Below are 24,802 nucleotides of genomic sequence, written 5' to 3'. Positions count from 1 at the left end.
AAGGACCATCGTTTCTAGTTCGATAGGTTTTAAATTATCGGATGAAGTCCATTTACTGCGCTGATGCAAAGTATGCAAATATTCTTTGCTCCAGCGTTCCCAAAAAGTTTTATGCATTTGATTTATTAACTTCCATCTCATCAAATGAGATGCAGGAATATACGCTCCATCAAGAGGTTCAAACACAGCCGAAAGAGGTTCTAGATTTAAAAAATGACCCGGCGTTAGAACTGACAAATCATTAGGATCAGAACTTATAGGGGTCAAGGGCCTAGAATTAAGATACGATTCAATCTGAATTACGACCGTGTTTAGTTCCTCATATGACAAGATCTGATCGCCTATAACGCGAGCTAGGTGCGTCTTTACTGACTTTATTCCCGCCTCCCATAAACCGCCAAAGTGGGCAGCAGATGCAGCATTAAAATGGAAGGAAATATTTTCATTTGAAGCAGCATTTTTCATGAGGTTAAGGTATTTAGCAGCGCCAACAAAATTACTGCCACGATCAGAATATAAATTATCAACCCTACCACGACGAGCTATGAAACGCTGCAAAGCAGAGAGAAAAGTCTCACTCGATAAATCACTAGCTAACTCTAAATGAAGAGCTTTGGTGGCCATGCAAACAAAGAGGCAAAGATACACCTTACAAGATTTAGCTCCTCGATAGCGATTCATCACAACATAAAACGGTCCACCAAAATCCATACCTGAATTCAGGAAGGGTTTAACCTGGGAAATTCTAACTAGGGGTAAGTTACCCATTGGAGGTAGGTAATTTCTAGGATTGGGCCTCCAACACTGTATACATTTTGACAAAACCGAGCGTATAGCACGCTTAGGAGACAAAATCCAAAATGACTGGGCAAGCAAAAAACTAACTGTACGCAGCCCAGCATGACAGTATCGTTTATGGTAATAATCAATCAGCAAATAAGTTAATCGACTTTCGCGAGGTAGGATGCAAGGAAATTTCTTATCAATCGAAACAGACAAATATCTAAGACGACTTCCAACCCGTAATACTCCTTGATCATCGATAAAGCAGGACAACTTTCGCAAAGGTTTGGAAAAAACATTTCCCTCGAACTCCCTTTTACAATATCGATGTTGAGTATATTTAACTAGCATAATCAATGACTCATAAAGTTCCTTGGAACTTAAGGGACCTTCTCTCTTATCATTGGGGAATTTTGAATTCCAAGCAAACCTCAAGATCCAAGCTATAAGTCGTCGTATAAACGAGAAATCGGAAATGTCATTCAATAGATTCTCAAGAAAATTATCATCATTAACACAAGCCAAAGTTACCGTACGCTCCTCATCAAACATTTCAGCACACTCAGAAAAGCGACAGGAAGCGTCTGGAATGGGATCGGTGTTATACAAAAACTCAGGACCTGCAAACCAATGAGATTGCTCCAACATTAGAGCAGGTAAAACACCTCTGGAAGCCAAATCAGCGGGATTCTGAGCAGAAGGAACATAAAACCAACTATTAGGAGAAACGCGTTCCTGTATATATGAAACCCGGTTAGAAACAAAAGTTTTCCAACGATGAGGAGAGGATTTTATCCAACTTAGAGCTACCTGAGAATCGGACCAAGCTACAAATTTTGCGATTTTAAGTTTAGGATCTAATACTCTAACTACAAACTGCATGAGTTTAGATAGTAGAACTGCAGCGGACAGCTCCAAACGTGGAATGCTTACAGTTCTTATGGGAGCCACTTTTGACTTCGCGCAAACAAAAAAGACACAAACCTGACCATCTGGTAGAACAAAACGCAAATAAATAACAGCGGCATAACCCTTTTCACTACTGTCACAAAACCCATGTACCTCACAACAAATATACCTGGACACGAACATGCACCTAGGTATTTCAAGCTGTGCAAGGGATAACAGTTGTTCCTTATACTGGTTCCAAACTTTACAAATTGAGTCTGGAGGAGAGTCATCCCAGTCGATTCCGGACAACCATAAACGTTGGATAAGGTGCTTCGTGAACAAAGTCATGGGAGCTAGAAACCCTACAGGATCAAACACTCGGGCCAATTCAGACAACATACTTCTCTTAGTACAAGATTTGTCCAGAGCTGTCACTTCAAAAGAAAAACAATCCAACTGTGCATTCCATACAAGTCCAAGGATTTTTAGAGGTGACGAACAACTATTATCATCAAAGGAAATAGGTTTCTTACCAATATGCGACTCCGGTAGGCCTTCTAATAATCGCATATCATTGCTCGACCACTTACGCAATTCAAACTGACCTCGAGATAACAAGGATATCAACTCATTCCGAAGATCTAGCGCAATTTCTAAGGTATCACCACCACACACTATATCGTCAACATAAGTACTCGTACGCAAAACTTCAGCGGCAAGGGGAAACTCTCTACCTTCATCTTCACTCAGCTGCAACAAAGTCCTTAAAGCAAGAAAAGGAGCTGATGATACACCATAAGTAACTGTTAATAACCGAAATTCCTGTAACTCTTCATCAGAAGAGAATCTAAAAACAATCCTCTGATAATCACAGTGACTTTTATCAACTCGTATCTGCCTATACATCTGCTTAATATCCGTGGATAAGACATATTTATGAAGTCGAAAACCCAATAAAATAGTTAAAATATCTTGTTGTAGTTTCTTTCCAGTAAACAAGCACTGATTAAGAGAATTCTGATTTCCAATTCGAGCAGAAGCGTTAAATACAACTCGCAACTTGGTAGTCAAACTATCAGGTTTTAATACAGCATGGTGAGGAATATAGTAACAAGATAATGGACGAGAAGTTTCTGACACAAGCTCCATATGATGCAAATCCAAATAATCTTTCATAAAGGTACAATATTCCTGATAAACACTAGGATTTTTCAAAAGCCTTTTTTCTAAGGAAAGAAAACGATTTACAGCTAACTCAAACATTCCTAGAAAAACAGGAGATAATTCCCTGAAAGGTAGAGCAACGGTATAACGACCAGAGCCGTCTCGACAAACACTCTCAACAAAATTTTTCTCACAAAGAATATCTTCAGGAGCTGAACATTCTACTTCAGGAACAGTTTCTAAACTCCAAAACTGCTTTACAGACTCCTCCAACGAAACCATTTGATCCACGAGACAAAACAACGAGGTGGCAGATGTCATAGCAACCGAACTACATGGACCCATAAGGACATAGCCAAAAACGGTATTAAGAGCATCAGGCATACCTCTAGGAGTTTGAACTTTACCTTCTAATAATAACTGAGAAAAGATATCAGCTCCAAGCAATAAGTCCACCTTACCAGATAGATGAAACCGAGGATCTGCCAACTTTAAATTAGCAATATAAGACCAATGCTCAACATCCAAACTGACAAAGGGTAGGTCCTCACAAATTTTTGGCAACACAAACGCCTCACAATTAAAAATAGGATCCACTCTATCCACAGGTTTTATCTGAAGATCAACTCGACCAACCACTGTACTTTTTATAGCACCAATACCTTGTACCGATAAGGTAGCAGAAGAATGTCTAATACCTAACTGACGAATACAAGACTGAGATACAAAAGAGGTCATGCTGCCCCCATCAATTAAAGCTCGAACAGGTTGATACAATCCACAACCATCCATAATTTCTACCACAGCAGTAGCTAACAAAACGCTCGAGTTTTTTGAGGCAACACTACCTAATGATGCAGCGTGTGAGCTCAATGTTCCAGTATTAACCTGAGCATCAGAAGAAGCAGTAGTCGGAGCGGCAGCAATAAAAGTAGCGCCGTGAGTGGCACTTTCAGAACTTTTAAAATGTAAAAGACTATGGTGGGATGAATTACAATGACCACAACGAGAGGTGACACTACAACTACGAGAATCGTGTTTTTCTAAACATTTAAAACAAAGACGCATTCTCTTACAAGCGTTGTACCGTTCATAAGGAGATTTATTTAAAAATAAAGAACAATCTTTTAAATGGTGATCGGCAGAACTTAACAAACAAGTCGTCGCATTAGGCTTCGAAAAAAAACTATAGCGATTATTGACTTTAGAACCATTTTTATTTGCATTGCGTTTAGAAGGCGATTTATTTTTTCTATTAGAATCTTTGGGAGAACAAGGCGACAACAAGGACGAGTCAAACGAAATGCATTGACTTTCTAGGAAATCAGATAATTGAATAAAAGTAGGCATTTCACTAGACCCATGTAATAATTCAAAACGTTGGTGAGTCTCCTCGTCAAGCTTGGTGAGAATTTTGTAAGCTAACACAAAATCCGAAATTTTATAACCCAAATTTTCTAAGGCTGATAAATTTTCCGAAAAGGTATCAATTAAATTACTATAACTATCAGAATTCTTAAACATAGTTGCGGGAGCTTCTTCAATTTTGCACCAATGTGCCATTGCACGCAAACGTTTATTTAAATACCTATTTTTTAATTTATCATAAATCCTAACATAATTTTCTCTAGCTAAAGGCAAGGATTTAGCTAACCTTAAAGGAGGCCCTTCTAAACTTTGAATCAAATACGTTAATTTTTCCGTATCATCAACGTTAGGTCTACGGTGCACAAGCGCATCGAACAAGTCAAAAAAAGTAATTGCTGACGTAAAATCACCGGAAAATTTAACTAATTCTAACTGCGGCAAGCGAACATTACTAGGAGGTTGTACTGCATTCGAAGCGGCGATATTTTGCTCATTTTTTTGACTATTATCATCATTTTCAAAGAGATCCGCGAAATTAGCCTTGATCTGATAATAATCATTTAAAAATTGGGAACGAATAATGTCCTCAGAATCTAATTGAGCATCCGTAGGTTCAGAGTTCAAAAGATTTGTAACGATGTTTTGATGATTTTTATTAAAACTCTCCAAAACATCGTCTAAGTCTGAGTACCGAACACGAAAAAGCGACTGCTTATGAACCTCTGTAAGAGAAGAATTGGATAAACGCAATAACGTTTCTAAATCGTTCATTGCCATTCTCCTTTGAAACGTATATTTTTTCAATTTATCAGCCATTATGGAGAAAAAAGAATAAAAATTTGTTTAACGTAATCAACGATAAAATTAAAAATACAAATAATCAACGATCCCCTGGTCAAGCTGCCACTGGCATAAAGAGAACGCAATTTTAACTATAAATAAATTCAAATAGCTAATATTTTACAAGTTTAATGACCTAAACAATTAAACTTAATAAATTTATCAAAAAACAAGAATCCTTATCAAGCCGTAAAGGCGAGGACTTTAAAATTTGAAAACTCACAAAATTCTGTGTATTGAATACCTGAAAACCATTCAAGGTCAACCAATTGACATTACCTGCTAGACAAGAAAAGAAGCAAAAACTGTACGCAATGTTTTTTGGGCGTTATTTCAAAATGCAAATTTTATTATATTATTCAAAATTAATTGTTAACAAGCAATTTTGTATACAAGCGAGGAAAAACAAGCCACCCCAACAATAATTGAACAATTAATTATAAAAGCAATAAAGTTTAAATTCTTTAAAAAACCGACTATCAAAACACCTCAAAAAAACAATATCCGGCTCGAAGGACCAAAATGTGCGATCTTTGATGTTAGGATCTCAAATAGGGGCTGATTCTTTGTTTTCTAAAGGAGCTCTGACACCGGTTCAATAAAAAACTTAAACATGAGCAAAAAAGGAATAGAATAATTAAATGAGGCGCAAAGAGGTCCACTTACCAATTCAATCCCTGCATTTGGTCTTCAAGAGGGCCCTCAGCTGCATTTAACATTGCACCAAGTCCATACACGAAAAAAGCCTTACCAGCTAGGCTTTTACACCGGCAAACGAGCGAGCCGTTGGTTGAGTGGCAACTTACGAGCTGTTGATTGTAGAACAACTTGCGAGCCATTTATTGTAGAGGCACTAGCTTCTCTTACTTTTGACGAACACTACTAGGCTCCAGTTTTTGCACTCATTAAAGCAAACCTCTTTTCTATCGCGATAAAAGGCAAAATAACTAGAGTTGGGACTATTTGCCTTCCTCGTGTAAATAAGTTAATTCAAATTTAAATGAAAATACAACATAGATTACTCCTCGATTCAATATGCATCACTTTACGATCACAATATTCGATCACAATATTACGATCACAATATTCCAATATGCATCACTTTACGATTTGGCAGACAAATTAAAAGATGAAGATGCAGTTGTCAAAACTTTAAACGAATTTTTCTCAAAACTGCTTTTTCAAATGCGGTGGACATTGTAACTGTAACTGAAAAACTACTCGGCCGATCTACCTGATATTTTGCACAGATTTTCTTTAGACATTTCGTGAGGTAACAACGTCGAGATATTTTTCTTTTTTTGCTTATTTTTTGTTCAACAATAATAAATCTGTTGATTTTCACAAAATTTTTACCAAAAATTTCATTTTTTTTGATTTCTGAGTGATACCAAAAATTCAAAAATCATTAAAAATAAGAAAACTCGACGTTGTGACCTCGTGAAACTCATAAGCTAATTAAATCTTTTTGAATTTTTTATTTCGTATGATCGAGTGTGGAGTTCTGATGTCCACCGCAAAATCCATTTTTTGTGAGCTGCCTGTCAAAATTTGTCACAAATGGCTTATTTTTCAATTTTTTGGATTGAATTTTTTTCTAAGTATTCTTTGAATTGTACTTAATATGCTTATTTAATTTAAAAATAAAATAATTGTACCATAGCTTCGAAAAAAAATCACAAAAATGTGCTTGATTTATTGATTTCAAACCATACCCCCCCCTTAAGGGTGGCCGAAGGGGTTGAAATCAATATTCCAAACACATTTTTTTTAAAGTATGGTAGAATTATTTTATTTTTAAATTAAATAGGCATATTCAGTACAATTTATAGATTGCTTAAGAAAAAATTCAAGGAAAAATACTGAAAAATAAGCCAACTGTGGCAAATTTTTAAAAGACACCTCAAAATATAATGGATTTTGCGGTGGGCATCAGAACTCATCATTAAATCACGGTAAACAAAAAATTCAAAAAGATTTTATTAGCTTATGAGTTTCTCGAGGTAACGCTGTCTTTTTAGTTTTAGTAAGTTTTTTAGTTTTATCTAATTTTGACTTTTTGATACCACTCAGAAGTCAAACCAACGAACTTTTTTTTGTAAAAAAGAGTGAAAATTAACATATTTATTATTGTTAAACAAAAAATAAGCATACACCAAAAAATATCCCGACAGCTTTACCCCAAGGAATGTCTAAAGAAAATATATACAAAATTTCAGGTGAGTCGGTCAAGCAGTTTTTGAGTTACAATGTCTACAGCCTTTGAAAAAAGGAGTTTTCAGGAAAAGTATTGTCAACTTTTATTTTCAATTTTTTTGTCTTTTAAAATTGTAAAATGATGCACACCGGACGGAATATCTTTTTGAATCGTGGAGTAATTTACAAAAGAAAATAAAAACAGCTGTTGACCGTTGTTCAATACGTTGGAGCGAACCTGCTGCAAATCGAGTCGAAGCTAGGGCTATTTAACACTATCTCCCTACCTCCGACTCGTTTTATAGCAAGTTCGTGCCAACGCGCTTGAGCGTAGTGAGAAACGGTCAACAGCTGTTCTTATTTTCTTTTGTAAATTACTCCGCGATTTAAAAACATATTTCGGTGTGCATCACTTTACCATTTGACAGACAAAAAAGAAATTGAAAATAAAAGTTGACAATACTTTAAACGCGTTTTTCTCAAAACTGCTTTTTTCAGGCTGTAGGTAGACATTGTAACTCAAAATCAACTTGACCAACTCACCTGGAATTTTGTATATATTTTGTTTATGACATTCCTTGAGATACCGGTGTCAAGATATTTTTGTTTTATGCTTATTTTTTGTTTAACAATAATAAATATGTTGAATTTCACCCTTTTTTGACAAAAAATTCTTTGTTTAGATTTCTGAGTGATATCAAAAAGTCAAAATTAGATAAAACTAAAAAACTTGACAGTGTTACTTCGAAAAACTTATAAAATCTTTTTAAATTTTTTGTTTACCATGATTCAATGATGAGTTCTAATGTCCACCGCAAAATTCATTCATTATATTTTGAGGTGTCTTTTAAAAATTGGCCACCGTTAGCTTATTTTTCAGTATTTTTCCTTGAATTTTTGCTTGAATAATATATGAATTGTATTGCATATGCCTATTTAATTTAAAAATAAAATAATTCTACCATACTTTAAAAAAAATGTGTTTGGAATATTGATTTCAACCCCTTCGCCCCCCTTAAGGATAGCTATGACACGATTTTGATAGGCAACCCATGCTAGAAACCTTCGTCTATGTATGAAATTTAATAAAAAAAATGTTTCATCCGGCAAGCAGATGGGTACATTTTGACCTCCTATTCGGATCTCGTACTATTAGGACAGTATCATCAGCGTACCTGATGTTGTCTATGCTGGTTCCGTTAATCTTGATTCCACCTTGGACCTCGTCTAATGCTTCTCTGAATATAGACTCTGAATACAGATTAAATAGTAGCGGTGATAAGACCCTGTCGCACTCCTCGTCGGATTTGTATATCTTCGGATGTTGTGTGCTCTATTTCAATTGTTGCTGTTTGGTGCCAATACAGTTCTGAGAAAATTGGCAGGTCTTGCTCGTCAATTCCAGTTATTCTTAGAATTTCGATCATCTTTTGATGGTTAATGCAGTCAAATGCTTTTCAATAATCAATAAAACATGCATAAACATCTACATTCATATCTCTGCATCGTTGTGTTCCGGTCTCTGGCTATCCATAATTACTTTTTTATATAAATAATCAAATCAATAAACTAGTTTTCTGTATGTTTTTTTCTTTTTGTTTGGTATGCAAATTGGTTAACTGACTTATGCCCACCCATGTAATAAGAAAATAAATTAGGCTGGACCTAAAATATCAATTGAGATTCTTGGGAAGCCCTATTAGTTAGAACGAAAGACAACGGAAAAATGAACACTTACTCTTTTCACTCTTCTTTGGCCTAGTTTTTTTTTATTTTATCATCTAAATGAAGTACAAAAAAATTACCTATCGAGTCTGTGCTACTCATTTTTCTATCGTCTTTAGCCAATTTCCTTTCGGTTTCCGTATCCGATTTCGAAGACGGTTGGCTCTGTCTTCTACTGAGTATATCCTGAATTTTCTCCTTGATTTGTGCTTCTAATCGATCAATGTTCATTTGTTGACTAAAATGTAAATTAATTTAAAATTGCTGCGTAGATCTTTGAAGAGCGTTTGGAAAATTTTTATTTTGGCCAGTTTAAAAGCTTAAGTGGAATATATAAGTCTAGTTAATTTCTTATTATCTATGGCTTTATTGTTTATTATTTTTTCCCAAACTAAACAATTTCCTCACGAGAGTCTTCAAAGCCATACAGCATCTACGACAAAGTTTCGTTTTAATAAAAATATAAAATGTCCCTCGGCAATATTCAAACAGAAACCCTTAAGAAATTAGAACTAATGCAATCAATAATATATTACCATCACCGCTTTTATTGGTTAAAAGTATCAATCAATTTAGTAGGCACCGTAGGTCTTTACTCGAGTGTTATTAAGACTAACCGGGAAACTTTTTTACCATCTGTTTCATAATAAAAACAATAAGTAAAATTGTTTGTCTTTACAATGTCAGAGATATATAAGGTCCAGTAACCAAAACACCAGAACACAAATATTGGCTGTTTGATCAGTGGGATGCGCACGCGCACATACAGGGTGCGCCAAACCTCTGGTTTTCTTTGATTACGGCTAAACTATGAGATATACAAAAAAATGTTTATAACAAAACTAATGTGTATCAAAGACGTCTATAATTTAAAATTATTTTCGATTATACATGGTAAGTCAGAACGACGGTATGAACCAAAGTTTTATTTTTTTAAATGGAACACCCTATATATTAAATCATTTTTGAATATACTATTTAAAAATATGAAAAATTTGTATAAGGTCTTATAGGCATAAAGTTAATAATTTTCGAAATATTTACATTTTTATTGAGAAAAATGGTTAATATTTATAGGGTTGTGGATTATGTTTTCAAGGTAATAACAATTTAAGTGATAGGTCAAAGTTTTTATAATATAGTGTTATTTTTAAATAATTTAATATCTTGTACTTTTAGCCATAAAATATACAGTGTGATAACTATTTGCAAATACAAAATTTTCTCATTTTTTTTAAATGGGACACCTTGTATATTAGTTTTGCATTTTGTAGTAAATATTACAACCTTTCTTTTGGTATAAGGTTGTATGTACCTAGCATGTTTCGTTTTGTAGATATTTAAAAAAAAACTATAGTATTTACGTTTTTGCGGATTTTTTATTAAAAATTTTTTTGCAAAAGAAATAATTATAATCTGGTTTTAGAAACATACACTAAAATATCAAATATGAAAATAAAAACGTAATTAAAGATTAAAATAAATCGTATGCTAGTACAATTCAATTGAATTTAATGACTTTAAATTATTTTACAAAAAATATTTTACCATACTAATGAATGCATAAATCAGTTACTAAATTAAATAAACTACCAAATTTTAAATCTACCTTAGTAATTTTTCTACCACAGCAACTTTCCTGTACCAAATTAATTGTTAGTTATATTGTATTTACAAGTAAGATTAGTTAAACTTTTAATTTACCTTTTAAAACTTACATCTTGAGAACATCATAATTATAAAGTATGCTTTGAAACAAATGAATGTTAAATGCATCAGCCAAATTATTTATTAATATAAATAGTATTTACTGGTGTCACACAAGCTGGTAATACTTTTGTAGTTGAATTTTTTGTAACAATTTTTTATATTTTAAATTTTAATTTTTCAACCGAACAATTGGTGGATATGACATTTGTGTTGGGCGAAACCATTAGAAATTATTAACAGCTTTTGTGACACGAGTAGGTACATACAGTAGGAAAAATGAAAGAATACCCATGAACGAATATATAAAACAGGCTGTATTTTCCTGTCAACGTGTCACACAAAAAATTGGCCAACACAAGTACATGTAATAATTATTATTACATATACTTGCACCGGATAATTTTCTTTGTGACACGGTGACAGGAAAATACAGCGTGTTTTATATGTTCGTTCATGGGTATTCTTTCATTTTTCCGACTGTAGATACTATTTACTTCTTAATATACTTCTATGACGTTCATTTGTTTCTAAGCATACTTTATACGTTCACAAGGTGTAGGTAAATTAAAAAGTTATTAACTAATCTTACTCGTAAATACAATATAACTAACAATTAATTTGGTACAGGAAGTTAGGAATACTAGGGTAGATTTAAAATTTGGTTGTTTATTTAATTTAGTAACTAATTTATGCATTCATTAGTATGGTAAAATATTTTTTGTAAAATAATTTAAAGTTATTGAATTGTACTACCATACGATTAATTTTAATCTTTAATTACGTTTTTATTTTCATATTTGATATTTTACTGTATGTTTCTAAAACCAGATTATAATTATTCTTTTTGCAAAAAAATTTATAATAAAAAATCCGCAAAAACGTAAAATCTATAGTTTTTTTTTAAATATATACAAAACGAAACATGCTAGGTACATACAACCTTATACCAAAAGAAAGATTGTAATATTTACTAAAAAATGCAAAACTAATATACAGGGTGTCCCATTTAAAAAAAATGAGAAAATTTTGTATTTGCAAATAGTGATCACACTGTATATTTTATGGCTAAAAGTAAAAGATATTAAATTATTTAAAAATATCACTATATTATAAAAACTTTGACCTATCACTTAAATTTTTATTACCTTGAAAACATAATCCACAACCGTATAAATATTACCATGTTTCTCAATAAAAATGTAAATATTTCGAAAATTATTAACTTTAGGCCTATAAGACCTTATACAAATTTTTCATATTTTTTAATAGTATATTCAAAAATGATTTAATATATAGGGTGTTCCATTTAAAAAAATACAACTTTGGTTCATACCGTCGTTCTGACTCACCCTGTATAATAGAAAATAATTTTAAATTATAGACGTCTTTGATACACATTAGTTTTGTTATAAACATTTTTTTTATATCTCATAGTTTAGCCGTAATCAAAGAAAACCAGAGGTTTGGCGCACCCTGTATACATATACGCGAGCACAAAAACTAAAAACGGCACAGAACACAATGGCTGGGCGCTGTTGAAGACCTCCAATTACTATAGGCAATTGGTGGAATGCATAAAACGTAGTATCAGCTAATGCTTCAAGTATGTGCTAGATGTTTGAAGCTTTTAGTACACTTACAAAGCATTTACTTTCCTCCGTAACATATGCTACTATTTACCAGATATATAGAACGATAAACTACGCTTTTGAAGTATTTGCTAGTTTAGTAGTATTTGCTTCAGTTTAAGTGAAGCTGGTGGATGAACGACTTCGGTGTAGGCGTTCTTTTGTTACAAAATGGCAGCATTTATGAATGTGAATGAACAATTGTTAATTTTTATCCTCGCCTATCTCTTTTGTCGCTTCGGAATCCGAGTCACTCATTTTTAATACTGTGAAATTCTAATAACGCAAATTAACGTTAATTCTAATCCGTAAAAATGTGAATTCACAAATCACAAGTACATGGAAAACTATAAGTTTATAGAACTTATATAGTTTTCACACTTATATAGTTCTAAAACGATTGGTGTGATGCGCTACGCTTAGTAGTAGATACGGTATGCGGCAAAATAAACAGTACTGAAATGTCTATGCCTCAAATTTGTATGTGTCATCCGCCGAAACGTACTGAGTGGTTTCAGAACGAAGTTATAACCTATGTGAATGTCATGTTAACGTTAGGTGCTTCAGGATGGTTCTCAGTTTTGCAGAAAATTTTTTTATCGTGGAGCACTCTTTTCGGTCATACAGAAAAGGGGGCAAAAATGATCCAATCTTTCAGATCCAATGGTTTCAGAGGGACAAGGCAACCTGTCACACGGGCAGGTAGCTTCTTCAAATACTGCGCGATCATTTTGGGAGATCGCCACTCACCAGACCTCACACCACCGGTTGTGTACATATGAGGAATGCTGAAGGAGGCAGACCGATCCACCGTCTTACATTCCGGAATTGAGGACTAGAATTAAATATTTTTTCATGGCAGAGGGCATCTTTACATCTGTTTTATCGGGATCGTCGTCGTGAATAATGTTTGCAAGGCTATATCATGTATACTAAATATACAAAATATTCACAAACATTTCAATATAAATTTCAGTACTGTTTATTTTGTCGCATATTGTACTTCATGTCAGTAGTAGGTACTTCTTTTGTGTAGTATGTTCTTCTCAGCAAAAGCACATACTTTTATGTAAAAGAAAATGCTACAAGGTAGAAACGATTTGCTGAAGCAACAGCATCTACTACGTTTTATGCATTCCACCCATTGCCAGTATCTGTTAAGTATGTCCAAAGTGTTAATCCTTTATACGAGTGAAAGTCTTGTATGATAATATCACTAGGTAACGGGATACCATTTTTTGGGGTTCTTATTGTAAATACATTAGGGTATTTAATATATTTTTACACAGTAAATCTAGTTTCCTTTTATATTATGTTCTTTATTCTTTATATTTCGGCGTATTTTAAAGATATACGTGCAGCAGCAGCTTAAGTCACTCTTATAGGTTTAATGCCCATTCTACGCCTGGCGCTTTGTATTTCCTTTTGTCTTTAATTTTTCACTGACACCCCTTAGTTTCTTATTTAGACCAAATTTTTCACATTTGAAATAACTACAGACATGCAAATGGGTCGTTCCCATACTTATGTAGTCTAATGCTGTTGTTCGATTCTACTGCTAGCCGTTAACTTTTTTTGTTCCAAACTTTGTTTCCTTTACTTTTGTAGGTGTTTAGCATTTTTTATTTTTCATTAATACTCAATATTGGTATATTTTTTCTAGTTTATATTAAACATTGTAAACTTTGTTTAGGGAACACATTTGGTAGACTTTGTTATTTTCTTTAATTAATTTGTTACATTTATTTATCTATATATTTATTTATTCACTGCTGCATTCTCATAACTCAAATTTATTGTGTACATCAACAGTTCAATAGTGTGTTAACATTAATAAGTTAATTAGTTATTGACAAAACTTAGTGTTGTGACTTTTAATAAATATTTTGTTGGAGTTATACTGGTAATATATACTTGTCTGTATAATTCAAATTACTTTTCACTATACTAATAATTACATAACCTCAATTTTATATATGTTTTAAATTTATATTTAAATCTGTACATTATTAAAAATTCAGTTTTCCCATTAATTATATTATAGTATGTAGTTAATAACGGTTAAATACATGTTTTTCCATAATTAAAAGTAACTAGTAATACTCGTAATGATAATGATGCATTTTCTTTTGAGTAGTAAATAAATACAGAGATCGGCTTTCTTATATCAGAAGAGTAAAACTTCGAAAAATAACGGATTATTACTTACCTGGATATAAACGGTTTTTTGGGTGTCGCTTTTTGGGATGTAGTAGTCAGAGGCTTGTCTACTTGACCGGCAGACTTGCTCCGTTCTCTTTCTTGAACATTAGGACGGACTTTCTCGAGTAATTGACCGAGTACTCTACTACGAGAACGAGGAATTTTTCCCATGGATGAATCAGACTGTTGTAATAAACCTAAAAAGTATATATAAATTTGCAATTCTAGTTCTACAAGGTCAGTTTTGGCTGTCTTGTTCTGAGAATGAGAAATTGACCTCAAATTCAGATGACTAAATCTGAAACAGTTACAATAACGGCATACGATGCGAAATGCAAATGAAAAACCTCATCTTTAACGCTCTTGAAATTTGACAGTCCTTCCATATTTTGGCCATTTTTGATGTGGCAACTTTTGCTAGATCACATCTACGTTTAATCTCTTCATGTAATGACGCTATGTTTGTGATCAATGATCCCAGATATAAGTACGAGCTCACAACCTCAAACCGGTCAATTGTGGTTATGTGTGGATGATTGTTATGTAGTCTATCCACTATCATGATCTTTGTTTTTGATATGTTTAATTGCAGACCAAATATTTGACTTTCCTTTTCGACCAGTCTTATAAGATCAATCAGCTCTTCTTGACTATTTGCAAGATGGGCTGTGTCATCTGCGAAATGTAGGTTGTTTATTTTATGACCATTTATTAGATGCCCTTTTCCCATCCTTCAAGTGCTCTTCTCATAATATGCTCCCCATATACAGGGTGTCCCAAAAGTAGTGGAATAATTTTCAAAAATCTATCTAATGACACCAAACACCAACCCCCACTACACCCCCTGGAGGTGGGGTGGAGGGTAACTTTAAAATCTCAAATGGAAACCCCTAGTTTTTCTTGCAGATTTGGATTCGTTACGTAAAAGTAGGCAACTTTTATTTAAGACATTTTTTCGAACTGTGGATAGATGGCGCTATAATTGAGAAAAACGATTTATCCTGATACGATAGGTAAATTATAGAAACGGTCTAATATCTCGAGAAATACACTTCCAAATGAGAAACCAAAAAAAAGGTTTTTAATACTTTTCGAAAACCTATCGAATAACACTAAACATGACCCTCCAACACACCCCCTGGAGGTGGGGTGGGGGGTAACTTTAAAATCTTAAATAGCAACCCCACTTTTTATTACAGATTCGGATTCGTCATAAAAAATTAAGCAACATTTATTCGAAACATTTTTTAGAATTGTTGATAGATGGCGCTTTAATTGGAAAAATACGATTTATTAGCGCCATCTATCAGCAATTTTAAAAAATGTTTCGAATAAATGTTGCTTAATTTTTCATGACGAATTCGAATCTGCAATAAAAAGTAGGGGTTGCTATTTAAGATTTTAAAGTTACCCCCCACCCCACCTCCAGGGGGTGGGTTGGAGGGTCATGTTTAGTGTTATTCGATAGGTTTTCGAAAAGTATTAAAAACCTTTTTTTTGGTTTCTCATTTGGAAGTGTATTTCTCGAGATATTAGACCGTTTCTATAATTTACCTATGGTATCAGGATATATTGTTTTTCCCAATTATAGCGCCATCTATCCACAGTTCGAAAAAATGTCTTGAATAAAAGTTGCTAACTTTTACGTAACGAATCCAAATTTGCAAGAAAAACTAGGGGTTTCCATTTGAGATTTTAAAGTTACCCCCCACCCCACCTCCAGGGGGTGTAGTGGGGGTTGTTGTTTGGTGTCATTGGATAGATTTTTGAAAATGATTGAACACGTATTTTTCAGTTTTTTGATCCAATGTTTAGTTCGCGAAATATTCGACCGTTCCACTACTTTTGGGACACCCTATATATTGAATAATTGTGGAGATAGTATACATCCTTGTCTGATACCCCGTTCTGGCTGAAATTCGTTTGAAAGTGTGTCAAGCACTTTAACCGATCCAGTAGTGTGTTCATATAAATAGTTTAGTTATAAGTGAAATTAGGTGTTGTGGTACGCCTACTTCTTTTAGTATTCACCATAAGTGTTTCCACTTGACCCTGTCGAACTTAACGATAATCTATAAAACATATATGTATAGTGGAATATTGAATTCCCTAGATTAGTTTTATATTCAACAGGTGTTCTCGAGTGTCTTTAACTTAGGTAAATCCAGTGGAATGCCCTTGTGGAATTTCTCTTTGAAGGAGTGAGGTAACTTGGAAAGGAGAATGGTGCCTAATAACAACTAAAAGAAATCGCTTCTACACTCAGTAAGAGAGGAAAACAAATACTTTGACGTTGGAATACTATTAAAATATACAATATGTAAAAGGTTGTCTGGCAAATAATGACGACTAGATTTTTATATTACACGTTTATGCTCCAACTTCAGACAAATTAGATGATGAACTAGAGAAATTTTACTATAATGTAGAGGAGGCTCTCATATTCCAAAAAAAAAACCTCAAGATCATTATGGGAGACCGAACGCAAAAATTGTATTGTATAGTAATATCCCACAAATTGTGTCACAATTACAAATATACAACAAAACTAGTATCTTTGGTGGGGATAAGCCAGAATTTTTCTTTAAAATTAAGTTTAAGTATTTGAAATTTCGATTTCCACTTCGGAAAGCGTTACCAAAATACAAAACATTAATAAATTAAATAAATTTTGTTTTTGTTGCTTGGTAAAAATTTTTTCTAATAATTTATTTTTGTCTGACTCATTCAGACATATACATTTTAAAATAGGTCTGAATTGAAATTAAATTATTAGAAGAATTTTTTACCAAGCAACAAAAAAAAATTGTTTAATTTATTAATGTTTTGTATTCGGACGATTTCCAAAATTTCAAATAAACTTAATTTTGAAGTAAACTTGTGGTTTATCGCCACCAAAAATACAAAATTGCATTAAGATGCCACAAGAAAATATTTATCTTCAAAACAATATAAACAAAATATTTAGAAATGGGGTAATCAGCTGCAAAACCTATCAAAGTAGTGAGTAGTGACATTAATTTGGAATAATCCCTTAGCAGTAAAAATTAGATTAAAATTCAGAAAAATGCAAAAAATGAAACCCCAACGGAGAACAAACTGAGATTAGTTTCGAAGAAAGAAATACGTAGAATGACTACAAAATAAAAAGAAAAAAAAAACATTAATCACACATAAAGTAATACACATAATGGAGTACAAAATAAGATATTAACAATTGAATAGAGATACCGACGAAAAATTTAAACTAGTAAAGAAAGACTAGAGGAAAAATTATAGCTACAGCTGATTAGTTGTACTAGAAAAAAAGTTTTGTTAATAAATGCTCCTAATGAAATAAAGCGCATGAAACTGTACCAAGGATAATATCTAGACCTTTATTATTTCGCTAAAAGTTTCTTGATTAATTTTTTTTTAAGTATTTTATTAGTACAGACACTCAAAGTGTCTCGTCTGTAGTCGTTCGTTTAAAACAATGGGTGCGTTCGGACGACCACAGCGGAAATGATCAAAATGATCATTTCCAGCTGAGTAAGCGATAGCGTTCAGAGGACACCGCTGGAAGTCAGCCGCTGAGAGATTTGCTAAGCTTTTCCTATCAGCGCTGGATACAACCACTAAGCTGCTTTGTGCTGACAGTCAGCCGCTGTGGTTGTCCGAACACACCCAATGCTTTGCTGCAATTGAACACTGGTGGGGGACACCGGTGTCAGACACCAAGTGTCTTAGTCTGAAAGGATACTTAGACGTACATATGTGGTCGTTTGAAATTTATTATCATTCTTTACTGAATCGCTGAAGAGTTGGAAAATTTGCCTGCTATCATACCCTAAATTTTTCAATCTGCATATTCCCCTGATTAATAATTCTATAACTTACCAATGTGTTCCAAAAGAGAAGCTAAATGTTGGGCCTGTTCAGCCTGACTAACTTGAGTTTGTTCAGTTTGACCTTGTTGTTGCTGCTGTTGTTGTTGAGCTGGTGTTAAACTTCGTATGTAAGGTTCTAATTGCGTTGCTACCTAAAATTTATTTATTTGTTTAACTAATACATATACGCTTTTCATCTTGATTTAGACGAAGAGAAAAGGGCAAAATAGCTAAGTGAGGGATAAAAATTGTGGTATTTAAGCAAAAGCAATACTAAAAAAAATAGAAATGGAGTGGTATTATGGCTGATAAAGGAATGAAACAGTTGTTGAAGTTGTAAAAACCCGTGAAATAAAAATGTCAGTGAAATGTACGCTTTTCATCAAGGGCTGAATGTAGTAGATATTCGTGTACAATATATGCTCCTCAAGGCGTACTGGGTTGAAAGATATGTGATCAGTTAAGAGACGTACTTAAAAGATATTTCCACTTAAAACAGAATAATTGGAAAACATGTCTAAATTCAAATAACACGTTTAATAGAAATTAAACCTACGTGAGGGCAGTATGCAACCTTGTCTGACTCTATTCTAATGGATGGTGTTTGACGCAATTTATACGTACAAAATGCAAAAACAAATTAAATAGTGAGTGTAAGGATTTAGTTTATTTATTATGATTGTATTTGTAAAATTATTCATAATTAAATAAAAAAATGTCTGAAGGTACTTGCAAAAACTAAATTAAAAATATTTTTGTATTATGTATTAATAAAAAAAATGAAATCCTGAAATCCAAGAAACCTTGAGTACCAAATACAAAAATTTAAATGAAAAATCAATAAATACTTGAAAGACTACTAATATTTAATAGGGTATAAATATATATAGAAAATTAAACATACAACCTGACTAATATGCTTTAATTCGTTTCTTAATGTATTGACGTCGGCTCTTTGACAGCTGAAAACTTCCTGTTCAACGCGTAATCTCCATAGTTGTTCTTCCCAAGAGGCATCGAACGCAGAGGCCATTCTATCCAACTCCTTTTGTTGTCTAAAAATGTTTATCAATCTTAATCTATATTCTTGAGTTATACTTCTTTAGGCGCGATTGTGAAAAATGTGGAGAGTGAATTTTTACAATGGGCGCGCACACCGACCGAAAAAAGTTCTGAGGTTAGTTGCTTAATTTTTAATTAAAGTTGCTAAAGTTACGTATCAGTGCAAATAAACAATGTGAAAAAAATATATTAGTGTTTTTGTTAATTCAATTATGTATATCGCACCCTCAGTGCAAGACTGCAGTAACTCAAAATTTTATGAAAATGAAGTAATCATGGAATTCGATTGTAAACATGCATGTCTATCCCCTGTAAAACTTTAGTAACTTTCAAATGCTTAATGGGCTAAATATTACAACAACAACAGTTTAACTATTTTGCGTTTTTGAACATAAGTTCCGTACAAAACTGTTGTAACTCTAATGTAACAGAGTTACAACAGTTTTGCACGGAACAATGCAACGGATTCGGTAACAAGCAATAACAAGCAATGAAAAAAGTAAGATATTTGTTATTTTAATATCTATATCTGTGGTGCTTAATTTTAATATACAGCGCGTCTACGTAATCCATTAACAGCTGAGACAATAAACAAAGATTTTCGAGACCAATCTATTCATGTAAATTCTATGTCCTTTGTGTGATATTATATTTATTTTCCATAAGATGTGTGCGATTTCGTTTGACCATTTATTTGTTAGATTGGATTAAAACCACATAAATTAAGACTAATTATTTACGACCAAAAAGTATTTTTTCTCATGAAAGGAAAAACAGTTATTTTAAAACTTGTGTATTGACAATACTGAGAGGTCAAAAATATCTATTCTCAGAAAACTTGCCAAAGAACAGCCAAAAATTCAAATGGCCAAAAAGAAAGATTTGGTATACCTACTTATGCCATTCGGGTATGATACCAGAAGACCACCATAGTTTTTATAAAAATATTTTGGCACAAGATGATGTACGAGAAGAGGACAACAACTACGGTAATACCTGTCAGCAACGGCCACTAAAAATGAAAGAACTATTGGCCGATATAGAAAGGTGACCGGTATTGCCAGTTTCTGTAGTCTAGATATACATAATTGGTTTGGGGATTTTTAAACTGGCCGTTAGTACAGATGGCCGGTAACAAAGGTTTCACTGTAAAAGTAAATGTGTCTACACTTTTTACAATTTTCTCCGTGCAAAACTGTTGTAACTTTGAAATTCTAATACTAAATGTGTAGTGATTAACAATTTTTTCCGTGCAAAAGTGTTCTAACTTTGAAATTCCTATTTTTTTGCATTAATATTATTTTATTTAAATTTCTATTTTTGGTTAATGTAATATAGGCTGAAAAGCATGCAAAATCATAATTAAATGTTAATTTTTCTTAAAACTTGTGTCTTATTTCACCGATATTAGCACGAAAATAAACAAAATCGTCTTTATCTCGAAACTTACTTATTTTGACTTACTGCAGTCTTGCACTGAGGGTGCGATATGTACGACGCGACGGTGATATATATTTACTGATTATTTCATTCATAGAGATTCTGACCAATAGAAACCTACAAGAATAAAAATTGCAACGGTTATTTTTTAATGATTTTAATTTCCAATCGTGTAGTAAGATGTTTCATCACGTGTTAAATTCTGTCCAATCAGATTATTATTTTAACTGGAATATTCTACCTACTTAGATTATTATACTGGGAATATTTTTAGGTAGATTGTTTCTCTTTATTTACGAGTTTCCTAGTTTTGACAACTGTCACATTTAAGAAAATAAACCATAATAAACTTTTAGTTCTGCATCTAATGTCAAATTGTCACGAGGACAACACAAATCGGCAATTTTAAGCGCTCGAGTGTACTTCGGTAAGATTATTTCATGAATAAAACTGTATTTATAAATAATTTTAACTAATATTTTATTGATATCTTCGTCTCCTAAACTGTACTGTTCACTTCGACAAGTTGAAAAATCTGTGTCACATTAATTGGGATAAATGTCACTGAATGATTTTTATACAAAGACTTGAATTTTATACGTGTAAGTATTAAAAAATAATCTGTCGAATATCACACGATAGTAAGAATAAATAGGAAAATAATGCTCCAATTTCTTTCTGAAACTTGTTTCCATTCGGCAATAGTCTATTGCCAGGCAACAAGTTTTCGAAAAATTGTTGCAATATAGTCAATTTATTCTCACGCTCTTGTGATATTAATATTGGTAACGTTTTTCGATAATTTCCAGTCGCCAAGTATTACGTCAGATGCCCTTCGTTGCTACGCAAAAATGAACATTCAGTGACATTAATGACAATTAATATTTTACAACTTGTCAGAGAGACCATCATGAACAGGTTTAGCAAATATTCAAGCGAAGATATCAATAAAATATTAGTTAAATGATTTAAAAAGACAGTTTTATTCATGAAATAATATTACCGAATTACACTCGAGATCTTAAAAATTACTGATTTGTTTTGCCCTCGTGACACTTTCGACAGAATTTCACTCCCCTTGGGATCGTGAAATTAAAACTGTCACTCAGGATACAAATCGATAATTTTAGAGCTCTCCTGCAATTACTACTGATAATTTGTTAGTAAATATATTTATTTTGAATATTTGTGGTAAAAGTAGTTTTAATACATAACTGCATTTACAATATTTTTACTTTACGTTACGTTATTTTAAGTTAAAAACAATATCTTAAAATAATTCAGTAAATTGTTCTATTCAACATTGTTGCCAAGCATACGTTGTATCAAGAATATCAAGTATGTATAATATCAAGAATAACATTTTTTTCATTTTTATAATATCAAAAATAAAAAAGTTTCTCCTCTTAGGCATCCATCCAACCCCCAGATATCACACTGTTCACTGGACATTACACTGGACAGTAGTGCAGTGTCTAGAGAACAGTGTAGTATCTGGGGGCTCAGCAGACTAAGACCCCGAAAGCCCTGAAGATGACGTCAGAGAGAACGTCGAAAGCTACGGGGTCGGCATAAGTCAGGCAACGCTCTCTAAAAAAACTGCAGAAGTCCGGCAATGCTCATAAGTCTGGCAAAGCTGTCGAAAAAGATTAAAACGAAGCATGTTCGTGCTTTGATGCAGCGATGCAGCAAAGTAAAGTAGGCCTAAATATTAATTAACAAAAGACAAAAATGATGACGAATTTAGTTCCGAGCCATCCTTTAAAGGTAGAAGATGTCAAAATTGAAGTTGTTGACAGCTACATATACCTTGGACATGCGGTAAAAATTAGCAGAGACAATCAAACTGCTGAGCTGCTAAGAAGAATAACTCTGGGTAGCATATGGAAGACTGTGTGATATTTTTAAAGGTGATATACCTATCAGCTTAAAAAGAAGAGCCTTTAATCAATGTGTCATGCCTGTTCTTACATATGGCGCAGAGACACTTACTCTAACAAGAACATCTGCACGAAAACTAAAAGTGACGCAATATAGAATGGAAAGATCATTGTTGGGCATAACATTAAGAGATAGGTTAAGAAACGAAGAAATTCGTAGAAGTGGTGTAGAAGACATTATAAAACACATAGCCAAAATTAAATGGAAGTGGGCAGGACACGTCGCTAGAATAAAAGATGATAGGTGGACCAAAAAAAATCTTGAGAGGAATGGAGACCGAGAGCGGATAGACGAAACCCGGGAAGACCACCCACAAGATGGACTGACGACATAAAGAGGATTTGTACCAACTGGATTGCAGCAGCGCAGGATAGATCTGAATGGAAGTTTTTCGAGGAGGCCTATGTTCAGCAGTGGACGACTATGGGTTGATGATGATGTTCGTGCTTCAGACAGTTGTGTCGGTGTCATGATAGTACGTGGGCGTCGAGCTACGTGGCATGTGTGCGGGAGTACCTTAATGTTCATTTTCGAGAATGGATAGGCAGACGAGGAATCATCGAGTGGCCGACACGGTCATGTGACCTGATCCCCTTTGATTTCTTTCTGTGGGGCCTTCTCAAGAACCTCGTTTATACAAGAGGACTACGCACCCTTCCCGACTTCCGAACTGCATTTGAAGAAGAATTTGAAAATCTTCGCAGACAGCTTGACGTACTTCGCCGAACCTGCCTCTCCCTTGCGAAACGTTGCAATAAATACATTAATCAAGATGGGCCTCAATTTTAACACTTACAGTAACCTTTTCTCGAATCCCTTTTGTAATTTCTTTGAAAATATTGATGCTACATTTTTTTCTCTTAATGCAAATTTGTTGCCTGACTTATGCCGACCTCTGTATATAATATACAAATTTACCTTTCCAAACTTTGATCCAAATGTAAACATTCCCTTATGAGCATCTCATAACGTGTCGCCAAAGGTGGAGTTTGAGCCTTTCGCAGGGCGCTGATGTCTTTGTGCAATTCACCAACTTTTTCCTTGATGGAATTAAACTGTTGATTGAGATCTCTAATTTGGGATTCAAATGATCGACAATGAGTGGAAAATGAACTGTCTCCATCCAAGAGCTTGTTCTTAAGAGCAGTTTGTTGCTTCTTGGTAGCTGGCGGGACGCTATCGTACATTCTTGAAGCTAGAAATATTGTTATGATTAAACAAAAAATTGATGAGTTACGCGTTGAATAGAACTAAAAGTTTCTTTAAAATGTATAATACAGTACTTGAATATTTGAAGGGGCTGTAGTTGAAAGGGCTTGAACGAGTCACTAATCACGAGTGTATACAAATTTTGAACAGCCATATCTTACCCAATTTTAGCCTTGCAGAAAAAAAAATTCAATATAATCAGAAATGCAAAACCTACATTTTTTTATCCTTTGAGATTTTTGGGATCGCTAATAATTTTTAAGTTATTTTGAAAAAAAAAAGGCATTTTTTTTCAAAAATAAGCACTTTGAACCGATCAAACTTACAGATCATATAAACAATACATAAGTAAAGGCACTTGTGAAGCGGTAAAGAATAATTCTAATTAGGGGGTAGTTTTCACGATTTTTTTACCAAAAAAGGGACCAACTTTATTTTGAGCGTAACTTGCTTTTGATGCTAGAAACATTTAAAAAAAAAACAAAGCTTTTTTTAAACACTTTTAAAAACATGTGATGAGTTTCCCCGAAAAGTGCATTATTTTTTGGTTATTTGACGTTGAAATAATATGAACACACTTTTCATTAGCTACAACTCTGTTTCTACTGGGTCTACAGACTTCATACATACCGTTGTTTTTACTTTTTTATAAGACGTATATTTTTCCTAATATTTTTTCGATAAAATACTTACTTTTTGAGTTATTTGCGAAAAACTGTCTAAAAACGTGGTGTATTTGTTACTCACTCGCAAATAAATCGAAAAGTATTTTCT

At 33.4% G+C, this 24,802-nt stretch overlaps 1 protein-coding gene across 3 annotated transcripts in view; it reads right to left on the bottom strand.

Moving 5' to 3' along the window:
• Positions 1-24,802, bottom strand: part of LOC126881124 (RING finger protein 207-like) — a 63,792-nt gene that overhangs the window by 12,375 nt on the left and 26,615 nt on the right. For 2 of the 3 annotated variants that reach the window (XM_050645181.1, XM_050645183.1), the window contains 5 exons: positions 23,738-24,014; positions 19,281-19,431; positions 18,387-18,528; positions 14,515-14,704; positions 9,048-9,205 (listed from right to left, as the gene is read on the bottom strand). In XM_050645181.1, the coding sequence (XP_050501138.1) occupies positions 9,048-9,205; positions 14,515-14,704; positions 18,387-18,528; positions 19,281-19,431; positions 23,738-24,014 (918 nt within the window). The remainder of the gene's footprint in view (positions 1-9,047; positions 9,206-14,514; positions 14,705-18,386; positions 18,529-19,280; positions 19,432-23,737; positions 24,015-24,802) is intronic. The other variant, XM_050645182.1, reaches the window with a different exon arrangement.

Source organism: Diabrotica virgifera, chromosome 3, assembly GCF_917563875.1.
Source record: "Diabrotica virgifera virgifera chromosome 3, PGI_DIABVI_V3a".
Classification (NCBI taxonomy): Eukaryota; Metazoa; Arthropoda; class Insecta; order Coleoptera; family Chrysomelidae; genus Diabrotica; species Diabrotica virgifera.
Note: the sequence above shows the minus strand (reverse complement) of the source record. Positions and strands in the feature narration are given on the sequence as shown.